Below are 19,239 nucleotides of genomic sequence, written 5' to 3'. Positions count from 1 at the left end.
CTAAACCCAAGCACATGACTTCCTCATCACTGCCTGTCTGTACAGACCTCCGTGTCTCTATGGTTCGTACTGAGATTAAAGGTTTGGGTCACTGCTTGGCTGTGTCCTTGAACACACAGAGATTCTTCCTGCCATGTAATCGGGGATTAAGGGTGTGTACCAAGAAAACCAGATTTATGCTAAATAGCTTGCTCTTAGCTCTGATCCTCAGGCAACTTTATTTATACAAACAAAATCACATTTCAGCACAGATAAAATATCACCATATTTACCCCTTCTATTCTAATAAAAAGGAAAAAGGTTATAACTAAGATAAGAAAACTATATACAATAAGTACAATAACTACATACAGTATATACAAGCAATAAATACCTAAACAATGTCTAGTCCATTTGCATTTGACAAATTCAAGGAAAATAATTCCATTAAGTCACACAGCCACACAGCCAGCCACAGAGTAAGTGAAAGGATAAATGGCACTGGTTGGTCGGTGGAAGAGTCACAGCCACGGCAGAACCCAATATTAGTTTTTAGAGCTTTAATGGAAGGAAGGGGGGGAACCAGGCCTGGTGGAGAGGAAACACAGGAAGAGAGGCACAGAGAGAGTGTGGGGATCCATGTGTGGCTTCTTAAGGTGGAGATTGCATGACCACGCACCAGGTATATCAATTATGTAAGACTTTAGACCCGGAAGAGTAAGAGCAGGATCCTAACAGTAAGAAGGAAAGATATACATAATAAAGAAAGGTAAAAGGCCCAGACACAAATGTAGTTAAAGATAAATGGGATAATTTAAGTTAGAAAAGCCAAGCTAAGGACGGGCATTCATAAGTAAGAATAAGTCTCCATGTATTTATTTGGGAACTGGGCAGTGGGCCCCCAAAGAATTAAAAAAAAAAAACTACACCAGGTCCCCACCCCTGCATCCCTCTCCCTTAGGGAGACATGTCTAGTTAGGAGTGCCATCCACTTGCTTTAGACAGAAGAGGGAGGGGCCTCCCTTTGCCTTCCCTGCGGTGTGCACAGCACCCATTCCCTTCTGGAGGCTGGCCTGGAGAGCTGAGGTCCTAGCCTCACCCTTTCCCCCTCCTCCCTGGCTTCTGCTATTTATCAACTTTCCACAGGGGTTCCTGACAGTCACAATTATTATTATTATTATTATTATTATTATTGTTATTGGAATGAAAGTATGTCTAACTTCAAAAAATAAATGAATGAACGAAAAGGAAAAGATATCCGATCAAAACACAGAATTTTCTTCTCCTTTTGCTTCTTGGGTACAGGGCATTCAGTGAGCATGCATCTTCACTGGGGTAACATGATCATTGGCCACTCGAGTCTCTGATTTCAGCTAACCTTTGAACCCCCTTTTCCAACTTCTGCTCCTCTTTACTATCATTCCTAAGGAATGCACATGTATTTTATTTTTAGATGTTTAGTGTCCATGGGAATAGGACTGTGGGCTTATTTAGACAATTGTTCCCACGGCTAAAAGTTCCTGGCACTACGGAAAAAAAATAATCAAGGCCTCCATCAAGAAGGGAGCACCCTCAAAGGGAGGACTTCCGAATGGATATTAACAAATCACAGCTGGATAGGAGGAAGAACTCCGCCAGGGGCATCCATCAGGGAGGGAGCACCCTCAACAGCAGGACTTCCAAATGAGTATTTACAAATCACAGCTGGGGGGGAGGAAGAACTCCGCCATCCTACAGCACAATAGGTTAACTGTAGTAACAATTCTTTGACTGTTTGAAAATAGCAAGCAGAGAGGCTTTTGAATGTTTCCCAGTTTCCAACACAGAGAAATACAGCGTGACTGAGGTGGTGGGTGCACTCATCTGCCCAATATGCATTGTAGACCTGTATGAAAATGTTACAATGCCCCTTGTGACTATGTGTCAATATTTAATTTAAAATAAAAATGTGGGCCACATCATGAATGGGTGCTTTCAGAGATGAAAATCAGCCACTTGACAGCACAGAAACTGTTGTCAATTGAAGACAAATCAGAGATGAATATGTGTGACATCTTGGAATAAAAACATGTGCCTGTGGGAAACCATTTTGGAGCCCCGGACCATGTTCTCCATGCTGCTCCATCAGTGAAAGCAGCGGGCACCTCCTCACTCCACTTCTCTGCTCATCCTCTGGCCCCAGGCCTCTCTCTTGACCTAACCACACCCACAAAGCCGCCCACTGTTCTCAGTGGTCCTTTTGATGTCGGGGACTCTTTATTCTCATCTCAGCTGCCTCTCTGGCTCTGCAGAATCGCCATCAACTGCAAAGTTTCATCTTGCACTGGGGACAGCCAGTGCATGATCTACAGCTGCTTTCACTCCCGCCCAACCTTTGCTCCTCATCCCTCAGCCCTCCATCAATCAAGAGCTCAGGCAACCTCTCCGGTCAGATCGAAACCAAACTGCTCCCGCGGGAACCACAGCATGCTCCCGTTTGGAAGAGGAGGCTGTCTGCCCGGAGGAGGCTTCAGCTGTTTGAGCTCCATTTGCATGAATAAACAGCTCTGAAGGGTTCAGTTGAAGCTTTTATGTAAACACTCTCCAAAATATGTTCTGTGCTGCATTATCCCCAGCCATAAAGATTCTGGAATCGGAATTTGGCTGTCAGTTTTATTGATGTTGCATGGGGTACAGTAGAATACAGCTTTCTCTTTTGGAAATTTATTGGCATGGCAGTGCGAAGAGCAATAAAACTGTGTTTTTAATCAGTAAGCCAAGCAGACATGATTCCAGGAGAAATATAGGAAGCAAACATGCCATGGTGAGGAGGTTTCTCCACTGCCCCTGCTGTTCTGAGAGCTCTGGTTAAATAATACAGTGGGGGGGGGGGTGTCTTGATGGGACTGTCCTCAAGAACAGAACCAGAGAACCTTGTTTGCATTACTCCTTCTGCATGGTCTCCAAGGAACCAATGAGTGAAAGCCTTTTCCAGAAATGAAGTTTCTGAAATTCCCCTTCATTATCTCCAAGGAAGGGATCTCTGGTGAAATGGCTTTGTGAGAGGAACAGAGAGGGTAGAACGCTCTAGAACACTCTTCCGTGAGAAGCAAGGTGCGCTGCTTTGCTTCCCAGCAGAGAAAAGGTTAGGATTCAAATGTCCCCTGCAGTGCAATGTTGCCCAGAGGAAAGGCCTTCTGAAGCAGTCTGCTGGGTTGTTGCCCTGGTCCAGTTACTCAGTCTCTTTGTGACCGAATTTCTTCTGCTGTCAAAAGGAAGTACCCATTTCACCCCACCATCCTCCTGTCCTGTGGACTAAATAAAGTTATAGGTTGCTGTGCATAACTCATGCTGCATTTTACGAAGGCAGCCAATCCCCTCTGTCACCCGCTGACTGAAGTCTGCAATCAGAGAGGAAGTAAGCTTTCCTGGTGGCTAAGGTAATTTCCTCTGTGCAGATGTGTGAGCGAGTAGGCTGTTCTCACATGTGTGAGAGCATTATCACCGGAAATGTCCTGATCTACATCCTTCATGGCCTGGGGCCCAAAAGTCTTGAGCCATTGCAAATACTCAGCCAGTGGTTGAATAATCTTCCTTGACTTGACGAAGCATCTCCTAAGTTATCTTTACATCAGGCTCCTTTGACATCCCCACGTCACTCAGCACTGGTTTTGCTGTAGCTGTCACTCTTTCCTCAGTGCTTACATCCTGTACAGCTTTGGAAACAACTGTAAGAATACACAGGTACTCCCAGTGGCTTTGAGTATCTGGAGGAAAACTTCTCATAGGTACTCCCTCAAATGCCAGGGAAATGCACAGATGAATGAACCAGAGGAGGAAGTGATCAGGCCGCGAGACTCGAATCAGCTGCCTGCAAAAGGTCTCCGCGGTTGAGAGAGAAACCTAGTCCCAGTGGATCTTTCCTTCTCTCACTCACAGAGTTTCTGGTTGTCATTCCCTACTTGTTTCCTCACAACCCCAAATAGCTTCTTGTCCACCTTCAAAACCAAACCAAGCGGGGCGCTTCAGAACTGTTGGTAATTATTTACTTGGTGCCATGCCCCGTTTGGGGCTATCCTGATGAAATCTCTCAACAGCCCTACAGGACAGGAATTGTTATTGATGTCGCTGTATTGATGAAGAAACTAAAGCAGCGTGCTGAAATGGCATGCTCGGGCTGCAGCACCAGGTAGAAGGACTGTGGAGATGCAGTCTCAACATTCCTCATCTTCACCACCAAGTGACACATTCTGATAAGGACCAGGCACAATCGCCTACTGATACAAGTTAGATGATTAAACCGGAATCCAGTTGTTAATCTTACAGTGGCAAGTGAATGCATGGGCGCGCGCATGTACACACACACACACACACACACACACACATTGTTCATGAACTTGAAAAACAGCCAGTCCCAACCCTTGAGCTTTTTACCTTTTCTTTTTTCCAGATCACTCACCTATCTCCCTGTCAAAGTGATCCCATCTCAGGCTTTCAAGGGACTTAATGAGGTCATAAAAATGTAAGTAAGATACTGCATATCAAAAGACATTTATAATTGAAATAATTAATTTTTTTTCTAAGAGAAAGACACAGTTGAAAGGGGATAATTTTTCCAGGAGAGAAACTGTGTTTAGGAAACCCAACTATTTTTATCTTTATAATACAAATAATATCTAGCAGCCTTTGAAGAAATGGTATGATTTTCGAGAGTCATTAAAATCCAGATAATTAACCTTGCTTCAAAGAATTGAATGCATTTTGATAAGTGACGATATTCTTTTTAAGTAGAAAAGGGATAGATTCCAATCATAAAAGTTCTCCATTCTACTACAGCAGCTATTCCCTATGTTGCCTTTTTTTTTTGATAACTCCCACATTGATGAAAATGTTAGAAGTTTATTGTGCATCATAAGATAATCACTGTATCTAAAATACAATAAGCGCCCGACAAAAGCACGGGGTTTAAAGCTGAGCTGATGAAAAGCGTGGACCAAAAGCATGGAGCAGCCCGATGATCCTGTTCTGCAGAGGAGACCTCGGTCTCTTGTTCTGGGTTTCAGCTTCCAGAGCCAAAGACCTCACACACAGATAGAAAAATCTCCAGGAAAGAACTTTGCAATGGCCTCATTAACATTAGCCTGAGCCAAACTAGCTCAGTGGCTGTTTCCTCCCCCTACTGACCACCTCTAAATAATCCAAGTGACCGCCAGAGTAGATTTGCATACCCAAACAAGACTGCATCGGCCACCTTTGCTCCACAGGGAACCTCTGCTGTTCCTTGAGTTATTAGCAAGCAATGATAACGTTAAAAATGCTATCATCATCAAGAGTGCTTCCTGCTCTTGCTAAGGACTGGAGTTCGGTTCCCAGCATCCATGTTTTGTTACTTGTAACTGCTTGTAACTCCAGTTCGGGGAGGATCCAATGCTGTCTCCTGGCCTCTGAGGGTACCTTCACACACATTTACGTATGCACAGAGAGATATACCCACAACACATAAAATAAACTCTAAAATCTATAAGTCCTCAATAACAGTGTGCATACAGGAGACTCACTGCAAGTTTCGGAGGTGGGTTTGCGAGCCTGCCCTGCGCTCTTCTGTTCTGAAGTTTATATGTTGAGTTTCCACAACTTTTAATGCATTGAGACCTCCCACTGAGAAAAGCAAACCATCCGACATCGATGAGATGAAAGAGTCCAGGAGCCATCCATTACAGTGTTGTCGCCTTAGGCTCTGCCTTTCTGTGAGCTCAGCTCTCTCTCTTGGAGGCTGAAGCCTTCAGTGAGCATTAACCTTAGAAATACACAACCCTGTCTGTACACCACTTCCCTAAGATGACGTAGGTCCAGGGTTTGACTAAACTGTCTAGATAATTGATAATTGAGTCTAAATAGGTGCTTTGCACGTATGGGCCTTCAAAGAATAATTGTTACATGGACGAACAAATAAATGAAAACTGAACTTAAAAAAAAAAATAGAAAGAAAAGAAATACACAAACCGGCACTTGTGAATTGGGGCCTTTTTTCTCAGCTGGCAGCAGATGGCAGCTTTTGTGGGGGTTGAGACATTACCATCATGCTTGGGTTTGGTGGATGACAAAACTGATTCATTCCCTTTTGTGCCTTTCTTAAGAAATACATTTAATCGGTAGTCTATCTGCACCCATATTCATTCAATCTCTAGCCATGTACCAGGCAAGATGAAGCCACCAGGGACTCGGAAGGAAATAGAAAGGATTCCTTGTCTTGAATTTGCTCACAGAGTGAGACACTGGAGGAAAGGGATAATTAGAATCCATGAAGTGATCTGATAACGTCATGTGTAGACGGTAATTACCTTGAAGGAGCCCCAGAAAAGGCTTTTGAAAAAAAATATAAAAAAAAAAACAAGAGTTAAAAGTCATCAAACAACTAATTCAACCCAAATCCAAGCCTTGCTGGAGTGATAGAACATCAGAGATCTCAACCATAGCCTTGAACCTTAAGGTAAATTCTACTAAGGTATCACCTTCCAGAGCTGTCCAGCAAGGGAACCAGACCGGAGATTTTTTTTTTAAGGGGCCTGTGCACTTCCAACAATGTATGCTTCAGAGTCAGAAACAAGAGAATAGACTTTTGTATAAATGGGCGTGACTCAAACTCACAGTTCAATTGTGCTAGAGTTGTAGACACCCAATGGTACTCCTAAGGGAAATGTTAGCCCTTAGTGATGTAGAGACAGCTTGTACACTCACGTTCCTTCTCAGAGGACGCAGTGGAGCATCTCGTGATCAGGTCACACACAGAGGTCATTATACAAAGACATGGTCATTTCTCTCATGTTTCTTCATATTTTTTTTTTCCTCTCCCCTAGTGAAATCTCTCAGAGTGATTCCCTGGAAAGGATAGAAGCTAATGCCTTTGACACCCTCCTCAATTTGTCTGAAATGTAAGCATCAGATGACAGATAGTTCATTGCTGTACACCATTACCCTGGCTGGTGGGAGTCCACTTGGTGTTTGTGCTCAAGCATCCAATGCTAGGAATCGGAGAGGAAAAGCTTGCAACAATGACTAGGTCTGGGCAGGCACTAATCTCTCTCACTGCAGTGGCCTGAAGGTTGCCATGGTGACAGCGGCTTCTCCCTAGGAACTGTGTAAACTCTGGAACATCACAACACAACGCTGGAAATTAAAATTGACATTGGGAAGTCCTGCCAAGTAGCTCTTGCCTCATGGGGGCTGGGGGTAGGGGTATGGAACACTTGGAGTAGGTAGGAAGTTGGAAGGGAACTTAGGGATCATGAGTTGGTTCATCAGGGGCTGTTGAGACATATTCATTCTTTCAAGTTGAAATGCTCCTTTAATACCAACCGTGACAAGCCTTGTGTTAATCCTGTGAATGTTGGAGTCATTGGGCTGTATTGGTGTTGTTATTGCTAGATTTATTTGTAGCTAGATTTTCCTGCCTTGCCCACAGTCAGGACAAATCTTTGTCACCCACCAGTCCCACAGCCGCTCAGACCCAACCAAGTAAACACAGAGACTTATATTGCTTACAAACTGTATGGCCGTGGCAGGCTTCTTGCTAACTGTTCTTATATCTTAAATTAATCCATTTCCATAAATCTATACCTTGCCACATGGCTCGTGGCTTACCGGTGTCTTCACATGCAGCTTGTCATGGCGACGGCTGGCAGTGTTTCTCTGACTCAACCTTCCACTTCCCAGAATTCTTCTCCTCCTTGTCCCACCTATACTTCCTCCTGCCTGTCCACTGGCCAATCAGTGTTTTATTTATTGACCAATCAGAGCAACAGATTTGATATACAGACCATCCCACAGCATTTATTCTTAAAAGTAAGAGTTTCTGTAAAGGATAACCATTGCTACAGTCCAAAGACCCAGAGAGAAATTAGGTAACAAGGAGGGCCCGAGAAGGGGACCAATGGATCTTCCTGGAAAGAGGAAAAAGAAGAGATCTTCTGGGTAGACTGGTGGGGGTGCGGGGGTAGATGGGGATGGGAACTTGAGGGAATGGGTTGAGGGGTGGGTGGAAGGGGAGAAAACGGAAAGAGGTGACTGGAAAGAGGGGAGCACTTTGGGGTTAAGAAGAAACCTAATGCAAGGGAAACTCCCAGGAATCTACAAGGATGACCCCAGCTAAGACTCCTAGAAATAGTGGATAAGTAGCCTGAGTTAGCCATCTCCTGTGATCAGGTTGGTGCCTACCCCAATTGTCATCAGAGAGCCTTCATCCAGTAACTGATGGGAACAGATGCAGAGACCCACAGGCAAACATTAGGTCAAGCTCAGGGAATCCTTCTGAAGAGAGGGAAAAAGGATTGTACGAGCCATATGGGTCAAGGACATCATAAGGAAACCCACAGAAACAAATATCCAGACTCAAAGGAGCTCACACAGTCTGAACCAATAACCAGGGAGCCTGCATGACACCAACCTAGGCCCTCTGCATATATGTGACAGTTGTGTAGTTTGATCTACTTGTGGGACCTAATGATAGGAGCAGGCACTGTTCCTAATGCTTTTGCTGGCTCTTGGGAACCTACTCCTCATACTGGATTGCCTTGCCCAGCCTGAGGAGGTCTTAAAGCAGCTTGATATGCCATGCTTTGCTGGTACCCATGGGAGGTCTGCCCCTTTCTGAATAGAAATAGAGGAAGAGTGGATTGAAGATGGGGGGACAGGGGGGGCAACACAGGACACATAAACTACATTTAAAATAAATGTTTCTGAATGATATGCCCAACTCAAAGGGATGGGGTGACTCAATTCAGCTTCCAAATGATGAAACTACGGCCCCAAAGCATTAACTCACTTGCTTGATATTATATAGCATCAGGTTAGAACCAGAGCTGGACTTACAAACCAGGCTTTTTGTACCACCACAGGGGGCTCCCTCCTGGGCTTCTTGAAGCACCCTCAGACCAAGTCAAAAGGAAGGGAAGGGGCGTACATCAAGAACTTGTGAGCGCCCGTGCTTGGCATTTCCTCTAGGTTGTATCCTTGCTCTCACAGCTACCAGCATAGTTAGATGGTTTCCGTTTTGTTCAGAGAAAGAAATGGAAGCTGGGAGTGTGTGTGGATACCTCAGACACTGGCTGGTCTGGTTATAAACTCCAACCCATCTTTCTCCAAACCTTGTGCATTTTCCATTATACCAGAAGTCCTCCATCAATAGTCCAGTGAGAAACTATCTAAGCAGATTAATTAAATGATAAGTACATGAGTACCTGCTGGATGCCTGTCTTGGCCCAGGAGCTTCTGGGACACAAAGGAGCTGAAATACAATTATCCACCAGGACATGACAGTGCAGCCAGAGAAGTGGCGGTAATTCACCAGACAATTACTGGAAAAGCCAAACAATAGGCATTTAAATTCCAAAGAAATAGTCTGGACTTATTGTGGGCAGTACATAGGGTTCATTGCTTTGTGGATGACTGTGCAACCCCAGACCTGAAATTCTGCAGCATTAACAGGCTGCCCAGAGAGTGCTGAAGCACCATCAGGACAGCAAGTGATAATGGAAGCAAGACATCAACTGGAAGAAAAAGAAGGCACTTTGCAGGGGATGTATGTGGGCTCCTAAAGAAGGCCTTGGGACTCAACAAGTTATCGTCAGGCAGCCTCTGTGCTCTCCACAGTGGTGGACATCTTGCAGAGCTAGGGCAGCACCCGATCACATAGACACTCAGAAATGCTGATAGAATGAATGACTGTGTGAGGAAACGCTCTATGGTTAGACCTCAAAGGATCTTGGGAGGTAACAGTTCCTACCTCTCTCACATGTCTCACTGAGGACTGCTTGATTCGGTACTGGAAGAAGAACTGCCGCAGAATACCACTCACATCTGTAGAATTTAGACCTTCAACCCACGTTCCAAGTAGCAGTAGTCACTGTAGCGTGGGGGAATGATCAGCAGAGTTGGAATCAGAAAAACCAGATCCCATTCAAGTCCTGTTACTCTTCAGATACAGATCATTCAACTTCCACCAGCAACTCTGGCAGAGACGTTAGCGGGAACCAAACCGTCACATTTACGTCTCAGAACCCACTCTAATGATGGATTACCTGCAAAAGAAAAGCAGAAGGGGGTACTGATGGGGGAGGGAGGGGAACGAGACAGGGGAGGGGGTAAAAGTGATAGGGAAGGGTGTTACCATTAGTACCTATAGAAGGCACACCAGCTCAGGAAAGCTAGGAGGATGGGACTCCTACGTAGTAAATTAGCTATAGACTGGGCATAGGATTCTAGACATCTGAATCCCAAGGATTCTGTGCTGTGCTGTTCCAGATGCATGCCCATCTGGATCACTTTTCAGCATGCTTACCAACTCAATATGAACAGAAACTAGTTTGCCTCCCCGGGGCCGTGTTGATTTGTTCATTCTCCTGAGAACAGCGCCTCCCATCTCTCCCAATGCGCAGGCTCTAAGCTCTACTTGGCCAGGACCTCTAACGCCCTGGCCCTTGTTGTTATCTGGTAGGAAGGGGCAGAAGTAGAGACATTCACAGATAAACTCTGGGCTAAGATGCCTCCACCTGCCTCTTTGAAAGGGTGGGTAAACTTCCCAGAAATAGCTGGCAGGACCCCCAGGACACCCCAGAGTTCAAGGAGCTTGTCTTAGGCATATGTGATGGCAGTTGATTTCATCCGTGGGATTTTAGTCAAGAATGCCTGATGACCTGTGCCATGTATTCCAACATCTATTAAACCACCACCCTTTCCCCCTTTTCTCTCTACAGACTGATCCAGAACACCAAAAACCTGGTATACATTGAACCTGGTGCTTTTACAAATCTCCCTCGGTTAAAATACCTGTGAGAATTTTTCCTTTATCAGCCTTTGTAGAGGGGAAGAGGGGTATCTGGTGAAATTGGAAATGTTCAAAATGCTAAAGAAGGTTTTTGATTTTTGTTTTATTTTTTAAATCATATGTATATATGTGGGTCCAAGTGTGGGTTTGCACACTAGTGGAATGTCCACAGAGACTAGAGGAGGAATTCGAATCCTCTGGAGCTTGAGTTACAGGAGGTTGTGAGCTGCCTGACATGGGTGCTGGGAACTGAGCTCTGGTCCTCTGGAAGAACAGCAAGCACTCTTAATCAGTTCACCACTAAGCCGTCTCCACAGCCCCTTGAGGGATTTTTTAACCTATAGTCAACATTGTGTTTGCATGTCCCTCCTTGTTGGCTCTCTGATCTAAATTTAATCACTATGTCTTGTTTGTTACTATGCTGGGAGTTTCACACATATGTAAGTGGCTCCCAATATTCCCTGTGCCCCACACGCCTGAGGAGAACATGGCCCCTTGACAGTGGTTTTCAAAGCTGGAAATGGGAACAGGGGTTCTCAACACTTCATAAAGGACAAATCAGAACTTCGAAGGTGAGTGACAGCAAGCAAAATTGTGAGAAGTGATTGCAATTTGATTTCTCCCATTGTATGATGAGAATTTCCTCCCTTTGATCTTGCTCATTCATTCATCCATTCATCAAGGGAAAACCTAAGCATTGCCTGAGGCCGGCACTGTACCACGTAAGCTCAATCGTTTTCTATTTCACACTAAATCCAACCAAGTCTACTGATGAGCATGAGAGACTGAGTCCCACCATAGCCCAAACAGCAACTGTCTCTACCAGAAATGCAAAATTCCTAAAACTTCCCCAAGTCTCTACCTCTATGGCAATGAATCTTCCCACATAACAAGTCATCCCTATCACACAGAAGTTACCACCACCACTCAAATGCAAATAAATAAAGAAAGCAGAGGATGAAGGAAGGGACCTCTGTGACACCCTACACCATCAGTCTTGTTCCCGGGTGCCATGCAGAAGTTGTAGCTGGCTGTGGTGTCAATCCTTTGTCCTCCATGAGTAATTGTAAACCTAAGCTCGATGTGTTTCCCAACCTCCAGGGTAGCTTGGGCACATAAGTGTCAACTGCGGTGAGCCGCAAGAATATGTTATAGGGAGGCCAGCTGTATATAATAAGCTATACTTTGACCAACCAAGGGTTCGTCAAATGGGAAGCCATTTATCACGGAGTATTTGGTGTTATACAGCTTTAATATTCAGCTGCTCCTCGTTATGAATTTCTTGTGCTCATAATTCCCATAGAACGTATATGTATAAGCACCCTGCTCTGGCCATTATTCTGCTAAAGTCACAGAGGCAGGGCCTCTGAGCTCCCTTTTTGGCATTTGAATTGGGCATCTGCCTTTGGCAAATATCCCCTTTAGCTACATCCAAAGATAGTGCCAGGTCCAAACAAAGCAATGAAGGACAAGCAAGGAACAGAATAACTACGAGAGCACCTGCTAGGTGCCTGAAGCCCCTGACCTAAGGTAAAACCTCTTTAAGGTAACCTGGCTCCTAGATGCATAGCTTTGTTTCTTGTGCAAATGAAACTCAGACCATCCCCTTCCCTCAGGCCTAAGGGCAAGACAGAGAGATTGACTGAGGACAATAGGGCTTTTTTGCATAACCAGGTGCAGTAAGGACTGAAGCGGAATTCCAGAAGAGGGAGTCATGTGGATGGGAAGGGGGAAAGGCAGAGATTCTGTAGATGGTAAGACAGAATGGCTCAGGCTGAGGAGTGAGGAGCAAGGAAAAGTTTCTTATAGATTGTAGGTGAATCAGATCAGGAGAGGAGAAGAGGAAGGAAAGATGGAGGGCGAAGGAACAGGGGACGAAGATGAGATCAAAAGCATAAGAGCTTAGTTATTACCAGGGCTGTGAGGGGACAGAAAAAGTAGGTACGGAGAGGAACTGAGAGTCAGGACGGAACAGAAGCTGTATAGATAAAATTTAGTCATAGAGGAATAAAGTAAATGGACAAAAGAACATGATGTACGTAGATTCCTTTCCCTCAGATACCCCATGTTAGTTATTTAGCCGCATTGTGTTCTTACCCTGCAAGGAAATGTCACGAAACACGACAGAATCCGCTTATAAGAGTTTTATTAGAGATAAAGGGATAGAGAGTGCGCAGGCCTATGGGAGAGACACGTGCGTGGAGAAGAAGAAGGAACCGGGAACATGGCGCTCCGCTTTAAAACCGGCTGGGTGTGGTCAGGTCACGTCACTACTCCACGTGTGTGCGTAGATCACATGGTCACGTTGCACGCTTACGTGGCCATGAAACGTCACGGATCCTGGTTACGCAAGACGCCTTGACCCGGAAATGGCTATCTTGACCTGGAACTGGCTAGGCGGAGGTGTCCAGGTCTGCTGGGTATCCTGGTTACAAGAGATGCCCTGACCCGGAAATGCCTATCCTGACCTGGAATTGGCTAGGCGGAAGTGTCTGCCTGGTATATGCGACCGTGGGGCCGTGTTGTGAACCCTTCACCCCACACAGGACTCTGGGAGGAATTTTCTCAGGGCTGAACTTGGGAAAATTCCTGCAGTCGACCACTTTAGAAGGCACTAAGGATAACCCAGACCCAAATTTGACCAGCGTTCCCCAATCCCAAGTTCACACTGCAGTCGGAGCCTCCTGCTAGCCTCAGTGCAGACAAGGCATGGCTTCACCGTGAATGCTTCTATCCCAGTTGCACACTCATTCAAATGAATGAACAGTAACATGGAGACGAGAGGGTCTGGAGAGAAACCCAGCTGTGTTCTGCTGTCATCAGAGTGCCAGGCAGCTCCTGTCAGTTGTCCAGAGCCCATGTCTGCTGAGTTTAAACTCCACTGGGGGAAGTCCAGGTTCCTGTGTGCCTCTGAAGGAGCCTCATTCTTTTAGTGAAATATTCCCCAATTTCCAGTAAGCCCCTTTCTTCTTTAGAGGTTAAATAAAAGGCAGGAGCCTTAACTGTCTCCAAACACAAAAACAATGTTCAATGGTTTCAATGAGATACAAGGAAGAACCTTCTGAACCAGAAAATAGCTAAATACAGTTTTTTTTTTTGGTTTTTGTTTTTTGTTTTTTTTTTGGTTTTTTTCGAGACAGGGTTTCTCTGTGTAGCTTTGCACCTTTCCTGGAACTCACTTGGTAGCCCAGGCTGGCCTCGAACTCACAGAGATCCGCCTGGCTCTGCCTCCCGAGTGCTGGGATTAAAGGCGTGCGCCACCACCGCCCGGCCTAAATACAGTTTTAATAATGAAGGGTATAGGTTTCTCATAAGATTAAGCTTCCTGTGCCAAGTAGTGGTCCCAGCACTCAGGGAGGCAGAGGCAGGCAGATCTCTGTGAGTTTGAGGTCAGCCTGGTCTACAAAGTGAGTTCCAGAACGGCCAGAGAGCTACACAGAGAAACCCTGTCTCAAAAAACCAAAAACTAAAAAATAAATAAATATTTACTTTCTTGCAATGTTTGAGTTAAAACTCCACTCCAAAGGAAAAGGTTCCTCTCTGGAACTAGCAATAACATGGACTAAAGTAGTTATCCGTAGGAAACAGAATGCAATCCAACAGGAAGATGAAATGTCTTTAAAGGAAAGACAGGCTGGGAATACCAAGGCAAAACACCCATATGCTTGGTTTCAGCCCCTAAACCTCAAAACAGGAACCATTCCGGCAACTTCACCTAGCCAAGGAGCCTTTGAAATTCTGACCATCTTCATCAGCTAAAAGTGTAACTCCTGAAGTCAAATCCAATATTTTAAAATTTAATGTGAAAATAGTGTCGGCAGAGTGCTTTATATTTATGACCTAATAATAATTCCCTGTACTTTCTGCACACATCACCACCCTGCCCCAAATTGCAGGAGCATCTGTAACACAGGCATCCGAACCCTTCCAGATGTTACGAAGATCTCCTCCACTGAATTTAATGTCATTCTGTAAGTATCAGGCTGATCACTATGCACAAGCATTTCCTATTTGCAGCTAAAACTTAGAAAGTAAATATTTCTCATTTCTTTCCTCAAGGGAAATCTGTGATAACTTACATATAACCACCATACCAGGGAATGCTTTCCAAGGGATGAGTAACGAGTCCATCACACTGTGAGTAGCATCCTGGATTCTTACACTGCCACACAGCCTGCTCGGCCACTCCCACTTCTGGTTTGAGGTTAGCGATCTGCTCTGTGTTTCACCATGTTCTTGACTCTCTGGTGACCAGGATCTTCTTAACCTAGACTGCCGACGTTGGGAGGAGTTGTATAGGATACCTCATGTGACAACTAAACCAGAAGTTCAGTTCTGCTCTGAGCAGAGAGGTCCTGAGGACTGGTGGCATTATTGACTTCCAATTAGTGAAGTTCTTCCCTGCACAAGGGCAATTCTTTGAGGCCAGGCCTTTATACAAAGATCAAAATATAAAACTGACAGTTAATCTTGACCTAAACTTAATCAGGAACCGGAGTGACTCCTCACAGGAGCCTATGATGGGAATGGAGCCAAGCAGGAGTGAAAGGGTGGAGACCTTCGGGACGCGTTGGGACAGTCCATGGGGAACTGAGCTCCCAGGAAGCCTTTTCCATAGAGTGTGACTCTACATGAGTGCAAAAGAGCTGCCTTGTGTTGGCTTCACAGAGCTATTAACTTATGTTGGTTGTGATTTTAAGAGGAATAGTGCACACCGGCAGGGTGTAATTGCCCCACCTCTGAAGTTAATGGGGACTTGGGATCTGCTGCTCCCAGAGCACCTGTGTCCCATTGTGCTCCATCCCCCGCCCTGTCCTTGGCCCTTCATCTCCCAGGGGTGTGATTAGTCATTTGCCTGGCACTTGTTCTCAGTTGAATGGGCCCTTGTGTGAGTGAAGGGTCATGTGAAGCACCCTGCTGGATAAAGGGTATTATGCTTGCCCGGGAAAGCCTTATTTTCCCAGCTATAAAGTTCAACTCCTTAATTAGGAAATAATGAAAGCAAGCCTTCTCCTTTCATTATTAGCAAGATTTGTGATTTGATTCTTGGTGAAACTGGTCTGGCCCTTCCCCTCGCCCAAATCTTTACCAACTGTGAGCTCATTTAATGAAAACAAAACACTTCACGTAGTGCAGAAGAAAGCTCTGAGAGGCCAAGTCTAAACTTCTGCATTATACTCATATGTCCATCCACAGCCATTGTGGCTTTTCATTAAATCTCCTCTAGAGGCCACCTTGACATATCCCCACCCACTCCACCTGCATTTAGCTGTACAGCCTTTAAAATATTCTGGATGATGATGGGTCCAGCTAAACTCCTCCAAACAAACAACTTTGATTTACACTTGAACTCTACAAGTCCAGGAAAAGTCACTGCAATTCCTTTTCCTAGGCGCCTTCTGAGTAGAAGGACCTTGCAAAGTGAGATGGGATTTTTGGCTGCACCTATGACAAGCCATAATACAAAGACAACTGGGTGTGGCACCTCGGTGTTAGCCCAACCAGTCTCAGTCAGTTTTGGCCTGGAGAGCCGGGTCCCATCTCTACTCAGTGAAATTATTAATGCCTCCTTGTGCAGATCCAATCACACAGTATGCACACCACAGTTACCACAAGTGCCACAATTAACCACAGTTAGCAGCTAAAAACTAACAACCCAGAGCAAGTCAGTGGTTACAGACCGTCTCCAATAGCTCACCATGTTTTAAATGTTTGGATTTTGTTGAGGATGTTCTAGTTTGATTTTCTGTTGCTGTGATAAAACACTCTGACAAAAAGCAATTTGGGGGAGCAAGGCTTTATTTTATCTTACACATCCAGGTCTCAATCCATTATTAAGGGAAGTCAAAGCAGGAACCTGGAGAAGAACCCATGGAGCAACACTACTTGCCTACTTGTTCTCCGGCTTGTTCCCAGGCCTCTGCTCCACTGGCTGTCTTATACAGCCCAGGCCCACCTGTCTAGACATGGTCCTGCCCGTGGGGGGTGGGGGGATCTCAGTGGAACCTCCACTTGTAGCCACTTGTTGGGCCCTGACCCCCATTCCTTGGGTAGCTGTTGTCTTGCTTGCTGACCTTGATCATCTTGAGTCTCTATAATTGGGTAAGCAACTCCCCCCCCCCCTCCAACCTCTCTATGGGTGCGGAAGGAAGGACCTCTGTGCTGCAAAAGTCAGGGTTATGGGCTGGAGGTCTATCCTTGTAAGAAATCTTCTGTAATTTCCCTCTTAAGCATCTAGTATCCGTTTCTAATCTGACTTCTACATCATCACCCTCTGAAGACAACTCTGCAGTGTTAGAAACATCGGAAGTCTGAAGAGATCTGAGAGCCTCCTCTACCTGAGCCTCTTCCAACACGGCTTTAGCTCCAGTTAATTGTTCTTGAACTTTGACATTATCACTAAGCAACGCATCTTTAACCAAGAGAAAGTAGCTAAGGGTATGGAATCAGGCCCTTCTTTATGCAAGCATTTTTGTAAGTCAATCTTAACCTGTTCCCAATCTGGTATATTAAATCCCCCAGAGACCAGAAACCAGGGACTAACATTCTGGAAGATCTGAATGAAATCTTTAGCTGTCCTGCTCTTAATGGCAGTGCCCTGTTGCTTCAGCAGTCCAATTAACTGCTCCTCCAGGAGCGACTGCGAACTAGCTGTATCCATAACAATTCACGCGCTCTTACCTTCTTTTAAAATGCTGGCCAGCCTTCTTCAGGTGTCCTTCAGTGCATCCCTTCTTTCTCGGATCTCGGTGGAACCTCCACTTATAGCGCCCTTGCTACCACCCGTTCACTATGTCCAAGTGAGGGGCTGAGGATTAAAAACAGAGACAAGACAGGGGGGTCTCAGTAGAATGCCATTTATTGAAGGAGGGAGGAGGCCTTAAATACAGGCTTACAGCACAGTTGGAGAACCCCAGAAGGCAGAAGTTCGCTACAGATGTTTTACATACTTGCATCCTAGCTGTTTACACCAAAAGCAAGATACATAAACAAGGAACCTCCGGTAAGCAGTTTTAGGAGGAAGGAAACCGGCAGGGAATTAGCATAGGGAGGACACCTGATCAAGGTCAGCAAGCAAGGCAACAGCTAACAAGGAATGGGGGTCCGGGCCCAACAGAGTTGGCCCTCCTACATCAATTATCCGTTAAGACCATGGCCCGTAAACATGCCCACAGACCAATCTGATCTAGGCAACTCCTCAGCTAAGCTTTTCCCTTCCCAGGTACTGTCCACTGCTTTCCATTGTTGTGATGACCGAAAACACCATGACCGAAAGTAACTTGGGAAGGAAGGCGTTTGTTTGGCTTACACATTCCAATCCCAGTCAAGCTGTGAGGGAAGTCTGGGCAGGAGCCCAAGCAGGAGCAGAGGCAGGAGCTGTGGACGAGCAGGTTTCCGCAAAGCTTAGAATCTCGTTCACACACTCACCTCCCCTGCCTCCTCTGCTCCTGAGCTGTCTCTGTGCCTTCCTGTATTCTGTTAGGCTCGGGATCAAGGAACCCAGGCCGGTCGTCTGAGTCCATCTGCCTGCATTGCCATGGCGAGATCCAGCTCACTCATTGTCACGGGGCACTGCAAAGGCCACCTTGTGTCTCTCTTGCTGCAATGAGCCAGGAAGTACTTCCTGTCACACTGTCCTCCTACTTGGCCACTTGCTTAAGATGTGATCTGCCAATACACTTTTCCTTTGTCCTTTCCAAGTCGCCTGTGTTGGGATTCTTTGAGTTGTGACATGCCTTTGGCCCAGCCTTTTAGCGCCTGTTGTTTCTTTAGAATCACAAAGAGAATTACATGAGGATTATTTGTACATCCCATCCCTCTTCTGTATTTATTACCCACTATTTCTGTTCTCTTTTTTTTTTTTGTTTTGTTTTGTTTTTCTTTTTTTTTTGTTTTTCGAGACAGGGTTTCTCTGTGCAGCTTTGAGCCTTTCCTGGATCTCACTCTGTAGATCAGGCTGGCCTTGAACTCACAAAGATCCACCTGCCTCTGCCTCCCAAGTGCTGGGATTAAAGGCGTGCGCCACCACCGCCCGGCCCTATTCTTAAAGAGGGCTTCCTTTGCTGTGATTTCTCCTGCATGCTCTCTCTCACTCTCTCTGTTTTGAAGTAGGACTTGGAATGTGGATTTCTCAAAGCTGTTATCTGCCACATTAGAATCCATTCCTGTCACCTTTCTTTCTGAAACCTTCCATCTTCTTTAATGCAGCATATGGTAAAGTCACCCAAGTTGACATGTACTCGACTGAGGGAGCGGGAAATACGCCCACAGCTCAGTGCTGCTGAAAATCGGGAGGCTCAGCCAGCTCAGAGAGCAGGACAGCCACAGAAATGGAGGACCCTGGACGTTCAAACCAGGTTCATAGGGGCGCATATGCGTCAGAGAGCAGCAGCTATCCACACAACCCTGCCAGGATGTGCACTGAAAAGTGGGCTCTGTCCACAATGACGTATTCAGAT

General features: G+C 45.6%; 1 protein-coding gene across 3 annotated transcripts in view; it reads left to right on the top strand.

The window, feature by feature from the left end:
• The window catches only part of Lhcgr (luteinizing hormone/choriogonadotropin receptor), a 55,304-nt gene that overhangs the window by 16,493 nt on the left and 19,572 nt on the right, over nt 1–19,239 (top strand). For all 3 annotated transcript variants that reach the window (XM_006985792.4, XM_042267294.2, XM_042267295.2), the window contains exons 2-6: nt 4,409–4,480; nt 6,816–6,890; nt 10,710–10,784; nt 14,677–14,751; nt 14,840–14,917. In XM_006985792.4, the coding sequence (XP_006985854.2) occupies nt 4,409–4,480; nt 6,816–6,890; nt 10,710–10,784; nt 14,677–14,751; nt 14,840–14,917 (375 nt within the window). The remainder of the gene's footprint in view (nt 1–4,408; nt 4,481–6,815; nt 6,891–10,709; nt 10,785–14,676; nt 14,752–14,839; nt 14,918–19,239) is intronic.

This window comes from Peromyscus maniculatus, chromosome 22 (genome assembly GCF_049852395.1).
Source record: "Peromyscus maniculatus bairdii isolate BWxNUB_F1_BW_parent chromosome 22, HU_Pman_BW_mat_3.1, whole genome shotgun sequence".
In the NCBI taxonomy this organism is placed as follows: Eukaryota; Metazoa; Chordata; class Mammalia; order Rodentia; family Cricetidae; genus Peromyscus; species Peromyscus maniculatus.
Note: the sequence above shows the minus strand (reverse complement) of the source record. Positions and strands in the feature narration are given on the sequence as shown.